General features: G+C 53.2%; 2 protein-coding genes across 8 annotated transcripts; both read left to right on the plus strand.

Annotated features, from left to right (window-relative positions):
* The first annotated feature begins 1,569 nt into the window (after nt 1-1,569).
* Nucleotides 1,570-11,779, plus strand: CYTIP (cytohesin 1 interacting protein). 7 transcript variants are annotated; one of them, XM_071562513.1, is made up of 10 exons: nt 1,570-2,120; nt 2,958-3,897; nt 3,930-4,093; nt 5,841-5,890; nt 6,215-6,269; nt 8,332-8,434; nt 8,565-8,658; nt 8,833-8,902; nt 9,844-9,910; nt 10,388-11,775. In XM_071562513.1, exons 3-10 carry the CDS (start codon nt 3,947-3,949, stop codon nt 10,858-10,860), a joined length of 1,059 nt encoding a protein of 352 aa, XP_071418614.1. In that variant the 5' UTR covers nt 1,570-2,120; nt 2,958-3,897; nt 3,930-3,946; the 3' UTR covers nt 10,861-11,775. The 7 variants fall into 7 exon arrangements, with proteins under 7 accessions (XP_071418614.1, XP_071418615.1, XP_071418617.1 ...); XM_071562514.1 differs by having other exon boundaries at nt 2,958-3,114; nt 3,204-4,093; XM_071562516.1 differs by having other exon boundaries at nt 2,958-3,093; nt 3,204-4,093.
* A 3,920-nt stretch (nt 11,780-15,699) lies between these two features.
* On the plus strand, nt 15,700-18,746 carry ERMN (ermin). Its single transcript, XM_071562403.1, has 3 exons — nt 15,700-16,230; nt 16,522-16,605; nt 18,153-18,746. The coding sequence occupies exons 1-3, from the start codon at nt 15,912-15,914 to the stop codon at nt 18,545-18,547; spliced, it is 798 nt and encodes a 265-aa protein (XP_071418504.1). The 5' UTR covers nt 15,700-15,911; the 3' UTR covers nt 18,548-18,746.
* The last annotated feature ends 3,059 nt before the right edge of the window (nt 18,747-21,805 follow it).

Consider the following 21,805-nt stretch of genomic DNA (forward strand, 5'->3'; position numbering starts at 1 on the left):
TGTTGGTGAAGGCTGTGGCCCAAACCCCCCTGCTGTGGTTTGGTGGGGGTCTGTGAGGCTGCCCTTGGGTGGTCCTTGACGTGTCCCTGGGGAGCCCTGGGCCACCACCTGGTTGTCCCCAGCAGCACCAGAGCGAGTCCCCTCCTCTGCCCTTGGTTGTGTGTCTGTGATTCCAGGGATCATCCCCCTGGGCTGTGGTACCCCAATCCCCCCAAAACTTGTAGGGAAGGACATCCAAGTTCTGCTCTAGCAGTCAGAACACTTTATGAATGTACAGGGAATAAGACTGAAGTACAATATATTTCTACAGAATATAAGAATTGTGCAATAAGTTGTAACTTACACTGAATGTATTTTTGGATAAATGCACCGGATGTATTTTGAATGTAGCTCTGACATTTGTGTCTAAACCTGCTGTGGTTCTCAGTCCCTAAAGAGAAACATGTCATTTTTTGTCAGTCTACAAACCACTTCCTGAGTTGTCTGTTTTTAAAAGAAGCATTAATATTTTATCTGGAACACTGTAGTATTTCAGAACTAAGTGTAGTGGTGCAGTGCTCAGCTTCAACCCTCATGTTGTGAAATACCTGATCTGGGTACACTGCAGAGTTATTTTTAAAAGTATTGCTAAAGTTATTGCTCGATATTGCAGCTGCCTGGATGTAAATAATGGTTGAGCTGTTGTATTTTGTATGCCAATTTTTCACCCTCTATACTTTGAGGAAGGTGTGGTGATTTTAATAAATTCAGTGTACTCTCTCCTTGTGCTCCTGTGAAGTGTAAAACTGTTTTTATGTTCCTTTGTGTGAGGACAGATGGGTTGCTCCTGTTTTAGGCAACTTGTTGAAGGTTTCACACCGAATGAAAGTTGCTCTGTTTCCTTGACTTCCCATCACTGTTCCTGGCCCATGTGTGGCAAAATGAGGAGTAAGTCCCATCCAGGGGGCATCCAACACCCTTCCCAGGCTGCTGTGCTGGTGGGCAGTGCTGGGGCAGGAGCGCTGCTCCTTCTCCCACCTGCCTGTCCTGGGGTTTGTTGGTCATGGTGACACATGGAATGTGCAGCTCCTGCTCAGGGCTGTGCCAAATCCTGGTTCTGGTAAAGGTGGGAACAGCTCTCAGGCCACTGTGCTGAGCTGGAGCATTCCCTGTCCCCTCCTGCCTCCCTGTCTGGGACACAGCAGCTTCTCTCCCACACTGGGAACAGCCTTCCCAGAGAAGGGTTTATACCCATAGAGACCTTTGCTCAGGGCTCTTGCACCCATGGCAGTGTGAGCTCTGACAGAGCTCCCTGTCATACAACACTCTCTGCATTTTGTTCTTCCAGCTATTGAGGTTTTCAGTGGTGTAAACCTGAGTGGGACCTGCTCACCCTGAGCACCTCAGTACTAGAGTCTTTGTGCTTGAAAATTCTCCTGATGGAGCCATGATCCGGGGATTTACATCAGATTTTATTTGAATTTCAGGCATATCAAAATGAAATCTGCCATGTTGTGACCCAAGAAACTTCTGTGGCTTTTGAAGGAAACTGTGGGCTTTTATTTTTTTCTTAAACGGACCATTGTATTACAGCAATTGCTTGTGAACTCTCACTCTGGTCCCCGCACATCTCCAGGAGGGTGTCATTGCCACGGTGCTGGCTGTGCAGGTGTGGTTGTGGCCAGGCAGTCGGGGGTCCGGAGCAGATCCCCATGGAAGAGCAGCAGCCGGTGGCTCATGGGTGAACATCGGCTGCCCTCCCCTGGCCACCGCTGTGCCGGGAGAGCAGCGCTGCGCTTTCAGCAGCCTCAGAAACTCCTTCTTCCCCAGAGAAACCCTTTTCCAGCCCACCAGGATGGGGGAACAGCTGCCCCTGTAATCCAGCTGGGTGTTTGTGGGTGCTGTGCCCTGGCTGCTTCATCCCAGCTCGGGGGCAGCAGATCATGAGAAATCACTTGATGGAGGGTTTGAGTTTGAAAGAGAAAGGGGATAATTCTTTGTTTTCTTGTTCCTGGGTAAACCAACTCCCCAGGAGCCATCGGTGCACAGCTGGTAGCAAAGGAGAGGAGCCAACTCCTGAATCCCTGAGGGTTTGTATCCTGCAGAGATGACCCTTTGCTCCTTCCTTCTGTCCCAGTAAGGTGAGTGTGAGCAGACCCGCTGCAGGCACAGCAGCTTTGGAGCTGTGGATGTTCCTTCCCTGGAAGTGTTCAAGGTCAGGTCGCACCAGGCATGGAGCAACCTGGTCTAATGGAAGGTGTCGCATCATTCGAGCCCTGATCCAGAGTGAGCTGCGTGCTGGGGAGGAGGCTGGGCCAGGGCACCCCTGTCAGCTCCACGGACACGAGTGAGCCACTGCCGTGGGCAGCGGGGTCTGCCCTGTGCCCCCTCTGCCCCTGGCTCGGCCCCATACAGGCTCTGAGCCCGGCTGGGGGGATGGAGGGTGTGTGCCGAGATGTGGGGTGCCTGCTGGGGATGTGGGGTGCCTGCCGAGGTGTGGGGTGCCTGCCAGGGCTGTGGGGTGCCTGCCGAGGTGTGGGGTGCCTGCCAGGGCTGTGGGGTGCCTGCTGAGGTGTGGGGTGCCTGCCAAGGTGTGGGGTGCCTGCCGAGGTGTGGGGTGCCTGCCAGGGCTGTGGGGTGCCTGCTGAGGTGTGGGGTGCCTGCCAAGGTGTGGGGTGCCTGCCAAGGTGTGGGGTGCCTGCCGAGGTGTGGGGTGCCTGCTGGGGATGTGGGGTGCCTGCCGAGGTGTGGGGTGCCTGCCAAGGTGTGGGGTGCCTGCTGAGGGTGTGGGACCCTGCCGGGGCTGTGGGGTGCCTGTTGGGAATGTGGGGTGCGTGGCTGGTGTGGGTCACAGGGCAGCACAGGGGGCACTCGGGGCTGCTGGGGCAGCTCACACCGAGGTCCTGCTTGGTGATCTGCTGGGAGGTTTCATTTGTTTCTGCCCTCAGCCTGTTTACAGATGAGTCACTGGGTTTCAGGAACGTCAGAGAGCTGACAGAGGAACCGAAATGCGCTTTGTTTGTTACCAAAGTGCTCACCGGAGTGATCGTAAGCAGGAAAAGGGGAAGAGGCTTTGAGTCACCGTTCCGCACATTGCTCAGCGTGCTCTGGCAAGTGAGGAGATGCCACTCTGGGGTACAGCTACTTCCCAAAGGAAAAAAGAGAGAGCTTTCCCCATCTCCTGCAGTGCTTTTTAAACACCTATTTCCTGCCCTTTAATCCAGAGGGGATCCCCCAGGAAACTCGGAGGTGAAGAACAGATGTCTAAAGCTGTTGCTGCAGAGCTACTGTGGTGTGTCTGAGCTCTGCTGTGAGAACCCCCTGTGTCCCTTCCTACAGCCCCTGAGCTGACTTTGGTGTGTCCCCAGACTGGCTGTGTGTAAGTCCTTGCTCCTCACTGTGACCTGACCTCACTCTGCCACTTTTTCAGATCCTGCTCTTGGCCTTCAGCTCTCATTTCCCCCTCCAGATCTGGAAGTCCTGCACTGACACCATTAGCCAAAGGCAGTGTTATTTTCCCCATCTTTGCCAGAAGGTGATTCTAGGGATGCCAGGAATGCCGAGCAAGTCAGAGAATAAGCAGGTTGAGTTCAGATGAGTGCCTGAGGCAGGCAAGGCCATGAGGACAAATCCTGGCAAAGCAGCAGCTGGTGGTGAGAATTGTTGTGTGCAGGAATGGAAAAATTAAGCAGATTTCTGTAACTGCCAAGCCTAATTCTTAACTCCCCTGTGAGCACAAGGCACACCGAGAGCCTGGGGCTCTGCTAAGAGGGATTTGTGTAACGTGCACCTAAACCACAGGTCACGTGGCGGCCTTTCCGCTCTCAAACTTCTTGGTGGCAGCGGGTGCAGTTCGGTGCCCATGGCGCAGTGCTCAGCAGTGCTGCTCTGAGCCCCCTCGCCATGGCCCTGCTGCCCCTCTGAGCCCCCTCGCCATGGCCCTGCTGCCACTCTGAGCCCCTTTGCCATGGCCCTGAGGCGGCTCCTGCAGCAGAACCACAGTGCCAGCCCCCCAGGCGCCAGCCCCGACGGGGAGCAGGCGCTGCCCATGGACAGCAGGAGGATCCAGCACCTGGCCAGCATGGTGGGGACGCTGCCCCGCGGGCGCAAGCAGGTATGGGCTGGGCTGGCCACAGGAGGCTGGGGCTCCTCCTGCCCCGAGAGCTGCTCACACCTCTGTGTGTCCCAGTGCCCAGGAGGGACCGTGGGGGCTCCCTGTGGCCCCTGGTTTTGGGTGATGAGGGGTGACTGCTGGGTGGCATTGGCTGGGCTGGTTTTGGGGATGGTGATGGAGTCTTTGCAGCACTGGCAGTGTGGGAGGCTCTGTGAGCAGCGAGTGACAGAGTGTTCTGCCCGTGGGGCTTGGGATGTGAAGGGCAGCAGTGGCCAAGATCCAGCCTGGCTCTGCTCCTTCTCCATTTCCAGCTGTGCTGGGAGCCAGAGGGGCTCGTGCTGCCTGGGTGTTCCCTTAAATGTGCATTTCCCTCAATCTAGTGGCCTGGCTGCTGCCTCTGCTTTGCAACTCTGGCAGAAAGAGCCCACCATGACCTATTTCCATCTGGATTTGGGAGTGTTTCTGTACAACTGTCGGGGCTGCTGGGGATGTGTCTTTCACTGGACCTTTCCCCCAGTACAGCATAGAGCACCATATTGCTGCTGCCTGTCCTGGGATTCCCATGTCCTGCAGAGGCTGGAAAACATCAGCTGAGCAGTTCCAGCTCTGGACTGTTTGTCTGACATGAAGAAGCCTGAATAGAAAGTGTTTGACACACATTATAGTCTGAAATTATGATCAGAAAAATAGTGCTTAATGTTTCACTTTTTTCAGCCACAGAAATGCACTTAATCCTTTTCTTGGTACAGTGTGGGGAGAGAAGGGAAAGCCAGAGCCAGGACAGTCTTGGGAATGCTGCTGCTGAATGGCACCAGCTCCCATGGCCATGGTGGAGCTGCCCTTGCTGTGGCAGAGCCACCATCAGTGTGACTTGTCCTTCTTGGTGTGACCTGTCCGTGTCAGTGGTTGGTGGCAGGGGGAGGCTGCCAGTGATGGCTGTGATGTGGCTGTGGCTGGTAAAGCTGAGTTACAACACACATCAGAACCAAGGATGCCCTGCAGGGACCGTTCCCAGCTCAGGGCTCCATCGTCCTGGTGTGCCCCTGTTGTGAGCCCTCCCACCTTCCCTGCAATGGGTTCTTACACACGTGGCCTCTCCCTCCTCTCCTTGTTCCTCAGCAAGTAAATGCACATCCACGAAGTCGCTGTTTCTGTAGGAGATCACTCTGTAACATCATTTTATCCAGCTGAAACCCAAGACATTGGCTGTATCAGCTACAAACCTTTCACTGATAATGTAATTCCTTATTCATGGTTCACTTTTATGGGAAGAATCAATCCTGGCCTTTCCCAGAGACCTCTCCAGGTAGTGCCTGAAGTGGGATCCTGGATGTCCATGTCTGGCTGGGAATGCTGTGCAGCTGCCCTGAGACCCTGCAGAGCTCACTGTCTGCACTCACCTGCACTTGCAGGCACTTTATGCCTCTCTTGGCAGGAGCTCAGTCCATAAATGCTCACAGATTTTTAGAGATACAAAAATGAGGTGAGCTCTTGGCATAACAGAGACCTGATCTGGGTGCTGAGCTCAGTGCCAGCACCTGATGGGTGGCTTTGACCCCCAGGGGCTTTTCCTCTGGGTTGGAAAGTTCAAGCTCTGGTTTGACTGAGGCAGTGGCTGTGTTGGTTCAAGGTGCTGGTGAGATGCCACCAGCTGGTTTTAGTTTTTCTCCAGACTGCTGATTTTAGCTGTGTGCCCCCAGGGGCCACAGACCTACTGACCCCTGTCCTCTCCCGTTTCTGGTCACAGCTCACCTTAGCCAGATCCAGCTCCTCAGATGACTCCTCCAAGCCACAAAGGTATGTTCTATGACTCTACAATCACTGCTATTGGCTTATTCTGCATGAAACGTGTCCTGGGAATCTTCCCAGCTCCAGTGGAATCAGGGTGCAAGGCAGAGAGTGGTACCCAGCAGCTGGGACGTGCAGGTGACCTTTAGTCTGAGTTAGTTGGAGTAAGGAAAGATGCAGCACCACCACTGCACCATCAGGGGGACAGTGAGGGGACACCCCAGAGGCACAGGGAGGGATGGTGGTGGGGACACGATGGTTTTGGTTGGAAATGCAGGTGCACCAAGCACAGCACTCCGTGTTCACAGGGAACTCTGTGTGTTCCTCCTACAGACACCTCGTTGCTATATTGAAAGAAGATAAAGAGACATTTGGGTTTGAAATCCAGGTAAGACTTAAATGACAAATTGATTCATTAAAACCAAAATGTGGTGCAGAGTCTAAAGTGTCACATCCTTAAAACCAGGTTGAGGCAGCCCAGAGCAGAGGAAAGCGACTGTCAGATCCTGTGGAATTTGAAGAGCTTACAGCAGTGATGTAGAACTGGGATTTTTTCCAAGGATTTTTTCATAGCAAAGGTCACAGATAAGAATTTCTGGCACTCTCACAAGTCAGAGTGTTGAATGTAGGAGAAATCCCATCCAAATCCAGATAAGGGGCAATGGCAGTGCCTTGTTACCTCCATAAATTAATATTTTTGGGAGAATTGTATATGAGAATATTGTCATATAAAATGGGAGAGATCAAAAACTCTCTTCAAAAATTACCTTATACTGGCTTTGTGCCACCTCCTTTAACATGCATAGAGAGGTATGTACTTTTAAAGAGGTGAAATATTGGTATAATTTCAATAAATAACTGCTAAGCATAACTTTTTTTGGGGGGCAGACCATATAGGAAGAGATTCTATTCAATGTAGAAGTCAGTAAATCATCAGGTAGGAAAAGCAGAATTTTATCAGGAGCATCAGGTGATTTTTATTCCTTGGGTTTTTGTGAGAAATGTGACTTTCTAGATCAGCAGACCTACTAAAATCCTGGCTGTATCTAAAATGATCCCAGGAATAAAGGGATGCAGTTTGGGAGCAGTGGGAGCTGCCTGCCAGCAGCAGGGCACCTCAAAGTGCTCTCACAAAGAGAAACAGCATTTTCAGTGAAATCAGTATTAGGAAAAGCTTAACTTTGCCCAGCTTGGGTCTGAGACTAATGAGGGGGTCAGGGCTCGGCTCGTGAACAGAGGAGACCTTTCAGAAGGGAGGATAATTGAGTCGATTATTGGGCTTTTGTGTAAATTGCCAGAGCAGATTTTCATTGTAAGTGACATTCTGATTAAAAATAATTGTTCTTGGCACATTTTCTTCCTGAACGCACATTTGGAGTGAGCACTTGATGGAAAGTCCAGGCCATGGAGAGGCAGCAGCTGACACTGAGGATAACCATTCTTTAGAAGCTGCAGTTTCGTTGCTATGAGTTAAATTTAGGCAAAGCAGAATAAGATGATGTGAAACTTTAGATCTTTATCTGCAGGGAGCTCAGGCTTCACTCGGTGCTCTCAGTTTAACCAGAAGTCTCAGTGCTGGTCCAGGAGCTGGAATGCTGCCTCGGGGGGATTTGGCCAGAGGAGCTCTGAACTCACCCAGTCTCCATCCCTTTGTTCCACACGGACTGGAAATACTGGGAATCCAACGGGAGTTGTTCAGTCTGGGCAGGAGGTGGCAGTGGCAGGTTTTCAGGAAGCTGAGCCTGGTGCTGGGGCAGATGTGCCGAGGTGTTTGCATGTCACCAGAGGAGGTTTCCTGCCATTGTAAGATCCGGGGGGGGGCTGTGGCACCTTCTTTTGCATTTCTCTAAATTCACATCAGCACCAAAAACCACACCAGGGATTTATAGAGTTACTTGATGTATATTTAAATATGTAAGCCAAGAACAAAAAGCACTTTGAGGAGTGGGAGGATGTGTGTGGATGATGAGTTCCAGAGACCAGGAGAGCAAAAGTAGGTTAAATTCTTCTTTGGTTTTGGCTCCCATTGCAAACTGAGCTCTCTGGCAGCAGCAGCAACTGGCTCTGCACGGCATTCCCCATGAGGAGGAGTCAATCTCTTGAAAAGCCCCAGGTCCACCCTGTCATCTTCCCATGGCTGGGAACACAAAACACCCACCAGAAAGCCACCCCCAGTTATGCTGACACATATTCTTGGTTAAAGTTCCTGAATTTTTGATACTGAACAACAAACTTGCTTTAAAACTAGTTTGGTTTTTGTGCAAACATGGTGTACAGGCACCTGTCAGGTATCTGCTGTTCTCTGCCATACAAATGCATTTCTAATTGTTGTGTTATAACATCTTAGGGCTCATCAAAGCCCTCTCATTGAAAAAGTGTAAAAGACTATTGAATTTTAAACGGTTTCCATGACCTCAATATTGCTAACTCTGTCCCTTTGGTATTAACAGACTGTTAAGTTTCCAAATCAAAATGATTTCTCCCTGGAGGTGTGCACTTGCATCTGCAGAATCCAAGAGGAAAGTCCTGCCCATCTCTCTGGCCTTCAGGCTGGTAAATATCCACGTGTTTTCCAATCATGGGAGGCCTTACCCTCCTTTCTCCCCATCACTGTTATGTGGAGCAGGTGGAAGATGTGCATGGGCTGTGGATGCTCATTTTGGCCTCTGTGTGTCTCCAACAGGCGACATCCTTGTCAGCATCAACGGCATGAACATCGAGGGGTTTGGTCACAAGCAGATAGTGGACTTGATAAAGTCTTCAGGAAACTACTTGAGGTGGCTGTTCCTCCTTCACGTGGGGTTTGACTTAATATCCTCTCCTGCTGAAGCTGGGAGAGCTCCTTGTGCTATCCCACAGCCCTGTGCTGTCTGAGGCAGAAATTCCAGAGGGCTGGGCTGGGCTGGGCAGAGTCTTTGCACTTTGGGGTCAGTGTCACCTGTTCTCCACAGGTTAGAGACAGTCAATGGGGCCTTGTTCCTGCGGAAAATGGAGCTGGAGACCAAGCTGCAGGCACTCAAGGTAACATGATTAATTAGTTAGCCCCTTGTTGAATGCAGAGGTCTGTTACTGCCAGTGGAGTCGGGTGGGTGTCTGTGGGACTGGGGGTGCTGGCAGGGGCTGACACCCATGGGTCCCCTGCAGCCAGCCCCCCCAGCACCCCCAGCACCCCCAGCCTAGCCCCTGTGATATTATTTTTCCTAAATGGGAATAGAAAAGAAATGTGGCTACAATCCCATGACTGCCCAGGTGAGCTTAGCCCGGCCAGTTTGGGTGTGGGAATGTCCAGCTGGATGGGGTTGGTCGGGTTGGTGGGGAGGAGCCTCCTGTGACTGTCTCCAGGCACAGCCTCACCTGTTTGGTGGGTGTTTTCAATCAACTCTGCCACGGTTTATTGTGCATCAAGAGCTGACCTTGCACAGAGGGAAGAGAAACTGCTCAGTGTTGGATGGCTCAAGGCACTGGGAGGCTGTGAGGGTGCTCGGGGTGGTGGGTTCCCAGTGCAGGGCAGGGGGGTCTGGCTGTGCCATCCCCACACCACGCTGCAGGACCCATGGAGGAAGAGTGGGCTGTCAGTTCCAAGTGGGGGTCTGGAGCTGGGGAGAGCTGTGGAACCCAGGGAAGAGGAGCAGGGTGCCCATTCCCAGTGGGGTCTCTGCAGCTGGGGAAGGCTGTGGAGGGGTGCTGGCATTTCCACACCTGTCAAGGTGGGCTGCATGCTCTCTGGGTTTCAGGCTGCTCCTTTCCAGATTAGACATGGCCAGTGCCTCAGCCAGAGCACCCTGAACAGGAGCAGACTCATGTTTTCTGCAAGAAATGTGCTAAACTCTGGGAAAATTGTGTCAGTAAAACCGAGACACACCAAGTGTTTCCTGTGGGTGACCTGCACTTTTTAAGAAACTCTGTTTTCTTGACAAGTGCCCTGTGCTTCCGTGAAGTGACAGCCTCTTCCTTGTCCACAGCAAGCGCTGCACCAGCGGTGGGGGGAGCTGCGGGCGCTGCTGGCCCGGGAGCGGCGCTTGCTGCACGGTATGTCCTGGCTGGGGCACCCAGCGCTGCCCCGCCGGAAACAGCACTCGGCAACCTTGGCATTCGCTTCCTTTCCCCCTCCTAATGAGGGCGTGGGGCTGGCTCTGGGAGTGCTTTTGTCCTGACAGTAATGAACTGTGATGCTGCTTGGCTAATGCAGACCAAGGTGTCTTCGCACCAGTCCTAGAAAATCAGTTTATGTGGGCGGCAAAACTTTTTTCTATTCATATTTTGGGCTTACCAAGGCAGAGGTTTGGTTGGGGTTTTTATGTGCTGCCCAGGGGGCTGGTTTGATTCTGCATGTGAGACGCAGGGACCACCCCACAGCCAGAAAGAGCTTCCCGCGTGGAAAGGGGCTGCTCCCTGTGCCAAGAGGTTGGGCATGACTCTTCCCGGTGCTGCCCCGGCACGGGCGTCCCGCTCCTGGCCATGAGGGGGTGTGGGTGCCTAACGCTGCTCTCTGGCTCCTGCTTCCAGGGGAGGTGAATGACAACGCTGTGCTGGGCGCGCTGCAGCTGGAGGAGCCCAGCCCGTGCGGGGGCTGCAGCTCCCCAGGACCCCTCTTTGCGCCCAAGCCCCGCTTCTCCAGCGAGAGCAGCTCCCGCAGCCGGCTGAGCTCCATGACGGTGGGCAGCGAGGACAGCTTCTCCCAGGGCAGCGCCTTCGAGGACTCGGCTGCAGAGAGCCTGAGCCGCCAGTCCAGCCTGGATGAGGACTGTGTGTTCCCCCGGGACGGGGACGGCGCTGGCGGGAGGCGCTCCCTGCGCAGGAACCGCAGCATCAGCCTGGCCAGCAGCGGCTCCATGTCCCCGCTCTGGGAGAGCAGCAGCTACTCCAGCAGTTTTGGGACCCTCCCGCGGAAGAGCAGGAGAGCCAGTGTCCGGAAGCATCTTTTGAAATTCATTCCAGGGTTTCACCGGGCGGTGGAAGAGGAAGAAAGTCGGGTGTGATGTCACACGTGTCACCCTCGATGTCTGGGCTCTGCACGTGGGACCGAGACAGCCACTCATCCCGGGCACTCTGCGGGTGAAGGGAGGTGGCACGGCAGGGCACCCCTCCAGACAACAGCACTGCTGAGAATTACACAGGTCTGGGGCTTCAATTATTTTCATTTTTAATCCAAGCATGCTGTGGACCTCTTGATTATCGTGGAAAATGAGTGACTCCAAAATGTGATGAACTCTCTCAGTGAACTTTAGCGTTAATAACCATTTTTAATTGAATCTGAAATGGATAGCTATTTATTTCCTATTATTGGAGTCAGTGTCTTCCAAAGGTCTTTAATAAAGCAAGTGCTTCTACTAAAAGCAGTGATAGAGTCCTGTTGGGAAGAGGATGGAGCTGAGCAGGCAGAGACCACGGGCAGGGACGTTCTGGAATGGGGGTTTTGCCTCTCCTGGCAGCTGTTGTACAAACCCTGCAATAACCTCTGTAGATCTGGTGAGGGTTATTGTAGTGCCCAAAGAGAATGAACAGCAGTAGCTCTGAGAAAGGGACCTTAAGATATTGAAGCTTTACAGCCTGAAGCTGTGATTCCTCTGGATTGGAAGGTTAATTTGCCCCACCTTGGGAGACATGCACTTGCTGAGAGTGTGGAAGGGCTGGATGAGCCTGGACACCCAACCAGCCTGAGAGACCAAACAAACGAGGGCCTCCCAGCAGTGGTGAGAGCACACTTTGGGTGAGACAAGATGACAGTGTGACACATTCATGGCTGTGATCACAAACAGGATGTGGGTGACAGGCGCCTGTGAGGGTGCTGAGCCCTGCAGGGCCCCAGCCTGGGGGGGCAGGACACAGCTCACAGGCCAACCAAAGTGCTCAGAGAGTCTGCAACAGCTCTGGAAAATTGTATTTCTCCTTGCACAGAGGACTTAAGGAGTATCCTCCTCTGCCTCCTGGGAGTGGGGCAGGAGGAGTTGGGGAGTACAGGCAGCATGGCATGGTGGTGCCAGGACTTGGGGTTGGGACTTGAAGTGCTCTCGACCTGCAGCAGTGGAGATCTCACTGATCATGGGGGTGCTGGAGGGTTTGGTGAGGGAACTTTTTTCTTCTTGTTTCAAACTGCCAAGGGATTGCCTTTCCTCTTCTTATCCTCTGTGGGCAAAGGGGACAATGCAAGTTTGCTGCAGAGGGAAGTGCATGTGCTCTGAACAATATTATTCCTTTTTAATCTGAAAATTTTAATTAATTTGCTGAATGCTACAGAGACTGACGTTGTAAGGGTGCTTAACTGCTCAACTGGGTCTTGCCCAGTGTCCAGACCCTCCCACTGGGTCCCTGCCTAACATGCACCATCCTGCTCCATGGCCAGGGATGGTGGATCCTGCCCCCTGTGTGCCATCCTGCTCCATGGTCAGGGATGGTGGATCCTGCCCCCTGTGTGCCATCCTGCTCCATGGCCAGGGATGGTGGATCCTGCTCCCTGTGTGCCATCCTGCTCCATGGTCAGGGATGGTGGATCCTGCTCCCTGTGTGCCATCCTGCTCCATGGCCAGGGATGGTGGGTCCTGCCCCCTGTGTGCCATCCTGCTCCATGGCCAGGGATGGTGGGTCCTGCCCCCTGTGTACCATCCTGCTCCACTGCTTCCTGCAGCCTCACCCAGTGCTCCCTTTCCCCCAGAGCTGCTGGTCTGTGTTCCTGTGTGGCAGCAGCTGTTTGTACCCAGCTCTCTCAGCTCTGAGCAGATCACACACGTGGGTATTTTGGGAGGCTCAGTTTGCCCCACCAGCACTGCAAGGCAAAGGGGAGTCACCCCTTATCCATAGTCAGAGCATGGAATGTGTTGCTGTGCTCCTGGCTCAGACTGGCTGCTCCTGCTCTGCTGTGCCACACCAGACAGGCAAGACTAAAAGCTTCACCTTTTCTAAAAAAGCTCAAAGAGGCAGAAATCCAGCCCCTCAGGTGTGTGCAAAAGGCATGTTTCCCTGCCCTCCAGAGGTGGCTTTGCCCAGCTGTGTACAAAGAACTGTCTGCGGTGGGAGGAGCCCACAGCTGCTTTTTCCTTCTCCAATCCTGCTGGGATTGCTGTGGCATCCCAGCAGCTCCAGGCTATCTGTCCCTGGGCTAACCTGGGTATGACAGTGGCCCCTCAGGTCCTGGGGACAATCTGGGGAGGACAACCTGCCTCAGAAATGTGTTCACACAGGCTGGGCTGCCCTTCCCTCCCCAGTCATCCCATTGGTGGCGATCCCATTGTCTCCTTGCACAGCTCTTCCCAGGGTGAACACAGCAGCTGTTTGCTTTGACACTGTCAAAACTTGAGTTGTTCTGTGGGTTCCCGTGCTCTGTAACCAGTGTGTCCTTGCAGCATCACTCTCCAGGTGTTCCTGGAATCCCACTGCCCATTCTGCAGCTCTCCACTGATGCCAGCACGGCCAGAGAAGTGTCAGGGCAACAGCTCTGCCAGGGAGATACCTGAGTTCCCACCTTTCCTCTCAGTTCCTCCCTGGAGGAAAAGTTAAAATTCTGAAATTTTCTGTAGAAGAGGAATCCCAAGGTATGTTTCTTCATACACATAAGGTATTTATCTTGTTGACAGAATGAAAAGCACAGTCACAGTATAATTTATGTCAGAAAGGATCTCTAAGGTCATGCAGTCCAGATGCTTGGAGGTAGCTTGTTGACATAATCCACAGTAGCATGTCACAGGTGTTCCAGTAACACTGTGCCTGCCATCCTGCCCTGACTGTTGGGGGGCATATCCCATGGTGACCTTGGGTATGGGGCTTCTGCTCTAGAGCTGCTCTGGGACCTGGGTAGGGTCCAAATGCTCCCTGAGCTGCTCAGCTTGTGCATGAGCTGCTCCTGGAAACCTGTGGCTGGAGCAGGAACTGGGGAGCAGAGAGTAGATGACAGAGGAACCTACAGAGCTCTGCCAACACCCTGCCCCTTGAATGGTTTGGGTTGGAAGGGACCTTAAAGATCCCTTCCTGCAAACCCTCTGACATGGGCACTCCACCAACACTGTGCCATGGTGGCCCCTTCCTCTTTCTGGAATGACTGGGAATTGCTGCGGCTCTCATCATTTTCCTCACTGACAGTCAGATCCCTGCTGTGCCCTGATGCCTCTGGAAGCCCAGGCACTGTGTCTGAGATTGCAGCAAAGGATAGCTGGAATGGAAACTTCCTGTGGTGAAGGTCGCAGGGAAGATGCTTTCTGTGATTGATGCAAATGGTGCCTCAAGCAAGGGGCACTCCTCTGGAAAAGGTGACTCAAGAGCTGCCAGGGAATACCTAAAATTCTTTTAATATCTTTCTACACTCAAGAAGTCGGGGATAGGAAAATAGCTTGATAAAAAAATTAAAAATTGTTGTATATATAAGATCTTTATAACTCCCTGGCAGGAGGGTGGAGCCAGATGGGAGTCAGGCTCTGCTCGTGGGGAACAAGGGACAGGACGAGAGGACACAGTCCCAGGTTGCACAAGAGGAGGTTCATGTTATATATTAGGGAAAATTTCTTGGGAAAAGTTGTTCAGCCCTGGCACAGCTGCCCAGGGCAGTGGTGGAGTCTCCCCATCCCTGGAGGGATTTAAAAGCTATGTAAGTGTGGCACTTGGGCACATGGGTCAGTGGTGGTCTTGGCAGTGCTGGGGGAATGGTTGGACTCGATGGTCTGAGAGGGCCTTTCCGACATAAATGATTCAGTGATTCTGTGATAACAGAAAGCATCTTCTCCCCTCCAGCCATCAGACCTTGCTGGGTACTCAGCCTCTCCTGAGGGCACCAACTGCTGCATGTTGTCAACTCACTTTCAAACCTCATCATCCATTTTTTCTTGGACAAATGTTGCCAGCAAAGGATGGATTTTATAAATCAATTACACCAAGCTCATTTTAAAACAATAAAGAAAAGTTGTTGATTTAAAGATACAAACTCACAGATGAATAAAACCAGTGGAAAGGCTTTGGGTCCATTTCTAATCAAGGGTTGAACTTCACAAGAGGATTTCCAAGCCCTAAAGTCCAAAGATATCAGAAATGTTGTAGTGTACAAACACAGAATGTCATTCACAGCAGGAGATTACACTCTTACATAAACCTGGCTTTGGGCACCAGGGTTGAGATGAGTTCAGCTGTGGTCAGAAATGTCCCTGTGCTGCTCGGGTGATCCTCCTGCTTCCCTCTGCAAAACGCTGTCCTCTCACTCCTGCCAGCCTTAGGGCCGAGTGATAGTTACTGACAGAGCCATGGAATCCTGGAATGGTTTGGGTGGGAAGGGACCATAAGCCCATCTCGTCCCACCCATGGGCAGGGTCACCTCCCACCAGCCCAGGTTGCTCCAAGCCCCGTCCAACCTGGCCTCGGGCACTTGCAGGGACGGGGCAGCCACAGCCTCTCTGGGCAGTGCTGCCTGTCCATGGCGTGGGGCAGAGTGTGGCATCTCGCCGTGTGCGGGGCATGTGCCCGTCCGTCCGTCCGTCCGGGCTGTCCCCCGGCAGGGCAGAATGCTCCCATTGTGCTCCTGGCAGCACGGCGAGGTCCATCGGCACAAACCCGATGGGGAATGTTAAGCGGGTTAGGTGGCAGCGGCGCTGGGGAAGGTGGTCACCCTCCGGGGATTAGGGGTCGGAACAATGGCCGTCCCTGTGACCAGCGGGGACACAAAGGGCCATTGTGCCCAGAGCACAAACTCCTGTTTATTCCCGCGGGGCTGACATGCCCGCAGCCCCGCTCTCCAGGCCAGCACAAAAGCTTTCTTGCTTCAGATTGTTTGTTTATGTAAATTATAATGGTGCATTTAATTATGCAACGGGCAGAGCCTCAGCGGAGAGGGAGGTGGTGATTGGGCTGGCAAGCCCCGGGCACAGCGGATGGTGCGGCCGCGGCCCCGGCACAGGAGACGCGCCTGGACCACTCGGGCAGCGGGACAGACCCCCGGGGCAAAGGGGTGAGGAGAGCGCTCCCCACCCCGGGGCGCAGCAGCGGGGCCCCCGCAGTGCTTGGCCCCAGTCGGTGGGCACGGCACGGCTTGGCAGGACACGGCACGGCCCGAAGCATGACCGAAGAAGTGCCCGCAGCACCCCCCATGCCCGCAGCACCCCCCATGCCCGCAGCACCCACCACGCCCGCAGCACCCACCATGCCCGCAGCACCCACCATGCCGGCGTGCAACGGGAGCGTTCCCCCGGAGGACGGGCCGCTCCAGGCCATCGGTGCGAGCGGTGACAGAGCAAAATCTCTTGGGACGGTCCCATATGCAAACGCGGAGAAGAGCCCTGATGCTCCACCTGGACAGGAAAATCTGGAGGAAAATAGAAATTCATTGTCGGAGGACATCACTCCGGGGGATTTTGCTGCAGAGAAGCGATGCCAAGGTACCGTATGGGGCTGCCTGTCTCTAAGTTCTGGGAGAGAAAAGCTCTGTCTTTTTCTATCATGAATAACGGGATGTGCTATGTCTGTTAGTGAAAATTCCTGACCTACGGTAGCTGTAACAGTGACTCGGAGTAATTCCTGGGACACGTTTGAGGGACGATTTTGTAACTAAAAAAAATGAGAAATTTCTAAATCTGCTCTGAAAATCTGACAATCTGCAACCATTAAAACCTGATTATCGTCACTAATTTGTCCATCAGCCCATGTCTTGTGCTTTGTGTTTCCCAAAGAAAAGCGAGAGAAGGATGGGACGCTACAGCAGAGACCAGCGGATATCCAGGACACGGGCACCGACGGTCAGGGATCAGGGGAAGGTAATGGAAAATGCCGCCTGATCCGGGGTTTCCCTGACGTGTAGCAAAGAGTAGCCTTCAAAGTCAGTGGATACAGGTGGTCATTAATCTTTTTTAATTGGGTCAGATCTTTCTATTTCAGAGAGCAGTGACTAATTTCTAATGCCTGGAGCTGCTGCACCTTAGAAACCACAGCTAGTTTCTTTCTTCCCAAGGTATTGCATATCTCCATGACCACGGGCTGTCAGAGCACTGTGGGGTCTTTGACCAGGAGATCCCCAACAGCTTCATAAGGTTGGGAGATGCTCCATCTTCTGCTCCATGCTCAGAGGAGAACCTCGGGAGGCTGCCAGTGGCCTCAAAATCCAAAATCTTTTCCTACCTGATTTATTAAGTGCTTGATTCCATTGGGGTTATCTGCAGAAAATTGTTCTCCTGAACATTTGCTCCTGGGTTTTGCTCTGCTCATTTCTGGATGAAAATGGTAGAAATCAATGGGAGCCAAGGCTGGACCCTCAGCCACGTCCTGCAGTGAGCCCACCCTGGTCCTGAGTTACAACTTACTGCCTATATACATAGATGAATATATTTAATTACATTGTGCAAACTGCAGCCACTCCTCCAAAAGGAGAAGTATTTTATGGAGGGTTACGAGAGGAGGAAAGTCGTGTTTCTCTGAGGGGGGCTCCTTTCTGTGCATTACTCCTTTCTGTGTCTCCCACCCATGGGCTCCTGTCTGTCTTGGCTTTGGCAGTGGTGGGACAAGGGCACTGGGCTGGAGGCTGCTAGAAATGGTCTCCCCTGAGCTTTGATGGTGGCTCTAAAAGAGGGACAGGCTGTACCCTGCAAAGAGAAACTGCTTTCATTAAGAAAAGGAAAAATATCTGAATATTGTTATGGGCAAATTAATATTTCATAGCAACTGCCTAGACTGTGAGGAGGTGAATCATGGTGGAGCCTTTCCCACTTAGAGCTGATAACCATATTCCAGCTGTGCTGCTTTAGGAGCACACAATAAAACCTATCAAAGGATCTCACAAGGCTCCCCCGCACCCGCCCCGCAACCACAAGCACTTTATCTCGAAATTGCAGGCAGCTTTTTAGTACCCAACCAATTTAGTCTAATTAATACTTTGGACCCCACAGGCAAAATGTTGAATAGACCATTTGTTGCGACACTAAAGCATCATTACCGCAGGGACGTGCCAAACAGGACAAAAGGGAGATGGCATCGCAGCCGGGGCGGCCACCGCCGAGGGAGGGACACGTCCCAGGGGCACAGCTTCCCACTGCCTGCAGAATGGCTCCCTTCCACTACCCCTGCCCCTTCCCCTTCCCTTTTTGCTTCCCTTTCCCCTTCTCCTTCTTCTTCCTCTCCTCTTGGTGGGAAGGAGGGTAGAACAGAGAGAGGCATAAGGAAAGTAGCCCAGTCTGGTGGTGCAGGTCTCCGCTCACCTCCGGGGGCCGGGGGCTTTGGGGCAGGAGCTGGTGAGTCACGCCCAGACCCCTCCGGACGGGGCCCCGCAGGCTGCCGACCCCTCCTCACCTGCCCCCTCCGTGTCCCGCAGGGCCGGGTGGCACAGCGGGGCTGCCCGCCGAGCCGGGCACAGCAGCCGGCCCCGACGGGGAGAGCCCGGCAGCCACGGCTGACCCCACAGGGAATGCGGCCCAGGAGGAGGAGGAGGAGGACACCGAAGAAGACGAAGTTCAGGTGATTGAAATCAAGAAGGAGAGCGAGGTGTCCCGCCTGCAGCAGAGGGACAGCGACAAGGAGCCGCCTGCCCCGGCCAGTGCCGGCTGCAACTCCCCGCTGGAGAAACCGGGTGAGCAGCCCAGCCTGGGCAAAAAGAACGACATCTCCAGACACAGCTATTCCAGATACAACACAATCTCCTACCGGAGGATCCGGAAAGGAAACACCAAACAGCGGATCGACGAGTTTGAATCCATGATGCACTTATGAACTGAGAGGGAACTGCCTAAAGCACCGAGCCTACGCTCTGGGTCTGGGTTTATTTTGTTCCCTCAAGACGTGTCTCTTCACACAACACGAGTCACTGCTTTTCTCCTTTTTGTACATGATTTATAATACACTGTGAAAATTTAACATCTTGGCTTTGATGGGGGCAGAGGTGTCCATAGCGCAGGAAAATAAATAATCAGTTTGCTAAATACAAACCCATTTGATTTCAAGGTTATCCTCTTATTTTCTCTTCCATTTTAAACTGTTCAGAACACAGGGTGGCTCCAACTGGTTGGGGCTCCTCTGGCTGTCGATGCACACGTGGCCTGTGCTCTCAGCCACGCTGTAATGAGCTGGCAGTGGGTGGCACCGGCCAGGGCTGGAGAACAATAAGAGACAACTCTTGGCTACCCCCCCAGTCTGGTTTGCTGTGTGTCCGTGCTGGTGCCTGACAGTGCCCTGACAGCCACTGTCCATGCCCACCTTGTACTGCAGAGATGGAGGGGGATTGGCATCCTGGGCAGATGCTGGTGTGTGGGAACTGAGGATGAGAAGGCACTGAGGACCCTGTGCCCTCCCTGCTGCCCCTCACACCTCCTGAGGTGTGATGGTCAGCATTAGGTAGGTCTGGCACTGCCTGCTGGCCCTGCCTATGGGGTCAGAGGTGTGAGTATGATGTGGTGTTGCCTGGCCTGTCCACACCATGTGCACCACTGGGCTCACCAGTGCTGCTGTGCAGCCTGCCCTGGGCAGGACAGTGACTCTGCAGCACAGGCAGACTGAGCTGCCACCTTCCCCTGCCCCCCTCTTCACTGTGGCAGCCACCAGTCCTGGGCTGGGAACCCTCACACAGCCCAGCAGCTGCGGGCAGTGCCACTGGAGGTGTCTGGCTGCAGTGCCAGCCCTGCCAGCCTGGGGTGGTGGGGGTTGTATCAGTGACTAGTGCCGTATCCAGCATCAGAGCCAGGGTCTGGACCAGCTCTGAGGGCAGCAGCTCACCTGGCACATCCCTGTGCATTCCTTGGGGTGTTCCTGGCAAGCCTGGCCACTACCAGGAACCTCTATTTTCCCAGTGCCACAAGGTCAGACTCTTTTATATCTATTCTCAAATTTCACAGTAAGTTTAGATGCAAAGTTAAAGATTGCTTTGTCAAGGCCAGGCAAGTTTTAACCATCATTTTTATCTCATCTGAACACAACCCTTCTCCATTTTGCAAGATCTTTGTGTAACCACCATACAGTTGTTGTAATTTTTTTTAAAAACTGTTTTACAGTCAAATTTGTTTGGAGTTTGGACTCAGGTTTGCAATTGTCATCCCAGAAAGCACCTGGGAAAGCTGAGAACAGCTGGCAAGGGTGAGGAGGTAAGGACAGAGTTATACAGTGGCCCCCTGCAGCCATAAGTGCCTTTTTAAGGATTAGTTTTACATCTCCAGCAGCACTGAATATTGTTTTGACTTTTTTTGTTCTACATAAAGGCAATTATTTATTGGCAACGTGAAAATAATACATGGCAATTCTGCATTGTGCCAGCAGACACAGCCCTCATTGTGCCATTCACACTTGTTTATTTGCCCCTTAGGCTGGGGAAGTTCTGAGCTTCGCTTGTCCCAACTTATACTGTAGGTCTGTTCCCACTGACAGCTGCCCTGGGGCTGCTCTGGGGGTGACACATCCCTCTTAAAGATGTGGTCATGGTAATTCCAGCCAGGGCCAGGCTGGACAGGGCTTGGAGCAGCCTGGGCTAGTGGAAGGTGTCCCTGTCCATGGACAGGGTTGAAACAAGATGAACTTTAAGGTCCCTTCCAACCCAAATCATTCTATGATTCTATCATTCTTTGTGACCATTCCCAGAGCTTTTGGTGGGAAAGGTTGAGACTTTTGGTGGCCTTGGACTCACTCCTTGCAAAGCTGCACTTGCTCAGCTGAGAACTGCAATGCCCTCTCCTGCTTTCCTGGGTAGCTGGAAAAATAAAATGAGAGTTCTGGGATGCTGTAGGGGCCTGAGGGCCTTTCCCACATGCATCCCCCCTTGTCAGACCCTCTGGGTGGGTGGGTGTGGTGTGAACAGCAAGGGGTTCACAGGTAGAGGAATGAGGGAAGAGGCAGAGATGGGTTGTTTGCCCTCTGGCCATCACTGTGGTCAGTGCGCAGATGGGGCACATGGAGGAGCCAGGCACACATACAGGGAGCTGCCTGTATGGCATGTGAGGTGAGGGGACATTTGGAGATCTGGAAACTTGTCCCTTGGAGCAGAGGCACTTTCAGGCAGATGCTGATTAGGGCATGGCTGTCACAGTCCCAGCTTAGCCTGAAAATCCTTTCTCTGTCTGCACCATTCCAGGTGCAGGCTGATGGCAGGCAAGAGTGGGAGCCTTATGGAGGGTGTTGATGCCAAATGCCACAACCTGCAGCAGCTGCAGGTGCAGCAGCCAACGAGACTATTGCCCTGCCCTGCCCTGCCCTGGGATTCAACATGGCCAAAAATCGGGGGAATTGGTGCTTTGAAGGTTCTTCCTGGAGACAGGCTTTGTGGTTCAGGCTGGCAGTAACTTGGATTCCCTAGAGAGAGTCCATGTCCTTCAGTTAACACACCGTGCTCAGAGGAAGCAGCTTCACCCATTGGCATTTATTCCCAATTTTTAACCCCCTTTTTTTTTTTTTTTAGCAAATCCAATGGGGCCTCCCACCGTGGCCACTTTGATTCAGGGCACTCACTGATGTAAGCACAGCATGACCATGTCCTGCCCCACCACAGCTCCAGAGGCATTTGTTCTCCTCTGGAAAAGCTGTGCCCATTTCCCATTGCTGACCCAAGGGACATCAGGGGCTTCCATCCCCACCCCAAGCAGTGGTTCTCCCACCTGTGCTGGGTTCCTCCCTTACCTCAGTGCTCACAAAGCTGCTCAGTCCCAGCTTCTGAGCACCCCAGGGTGCGATGCACACCCTGGAGTGTCCGTGGGGACGGTGGGAGCAGCACGTGGGGGGCAGCAGGAGCGACGCCCATCGCCGCGGCTGCCGAGCCTGCCGGAAAAATGCTCCTGTTTCTGGAAGACTGGGCTGACTGGTGCCATCAGAACATTCCCAGTACTGAGCAACAGCAGGGCCCCAGCTCACCGCCAGCAGCCCTGAGGCACCCTCCAGTCTCTCAGCAAAGATCCAACATGGAAGTGAGCATTTACACGAGCGGGGCACGGGCGTGCGAGTGACAGGGCTGGCGATGGGAGGTGACCGTGACATACGAGTGCCTGGTGCCTG

Source organism: Pithys albifrons, chromosome 8, assembly GCF_047495875.1.
Source record: "Pithys albifrons albifrons isolate INPA30051 chromosome 8, PitAlb_v1, whole genome shotgun sequence".
Taxonomy (NCBI): Eukaryota; Metazoa; Chordata; class Aves; order Passeriformes; family Thamnophilidae; genus Pithys; species Pithys albifrons.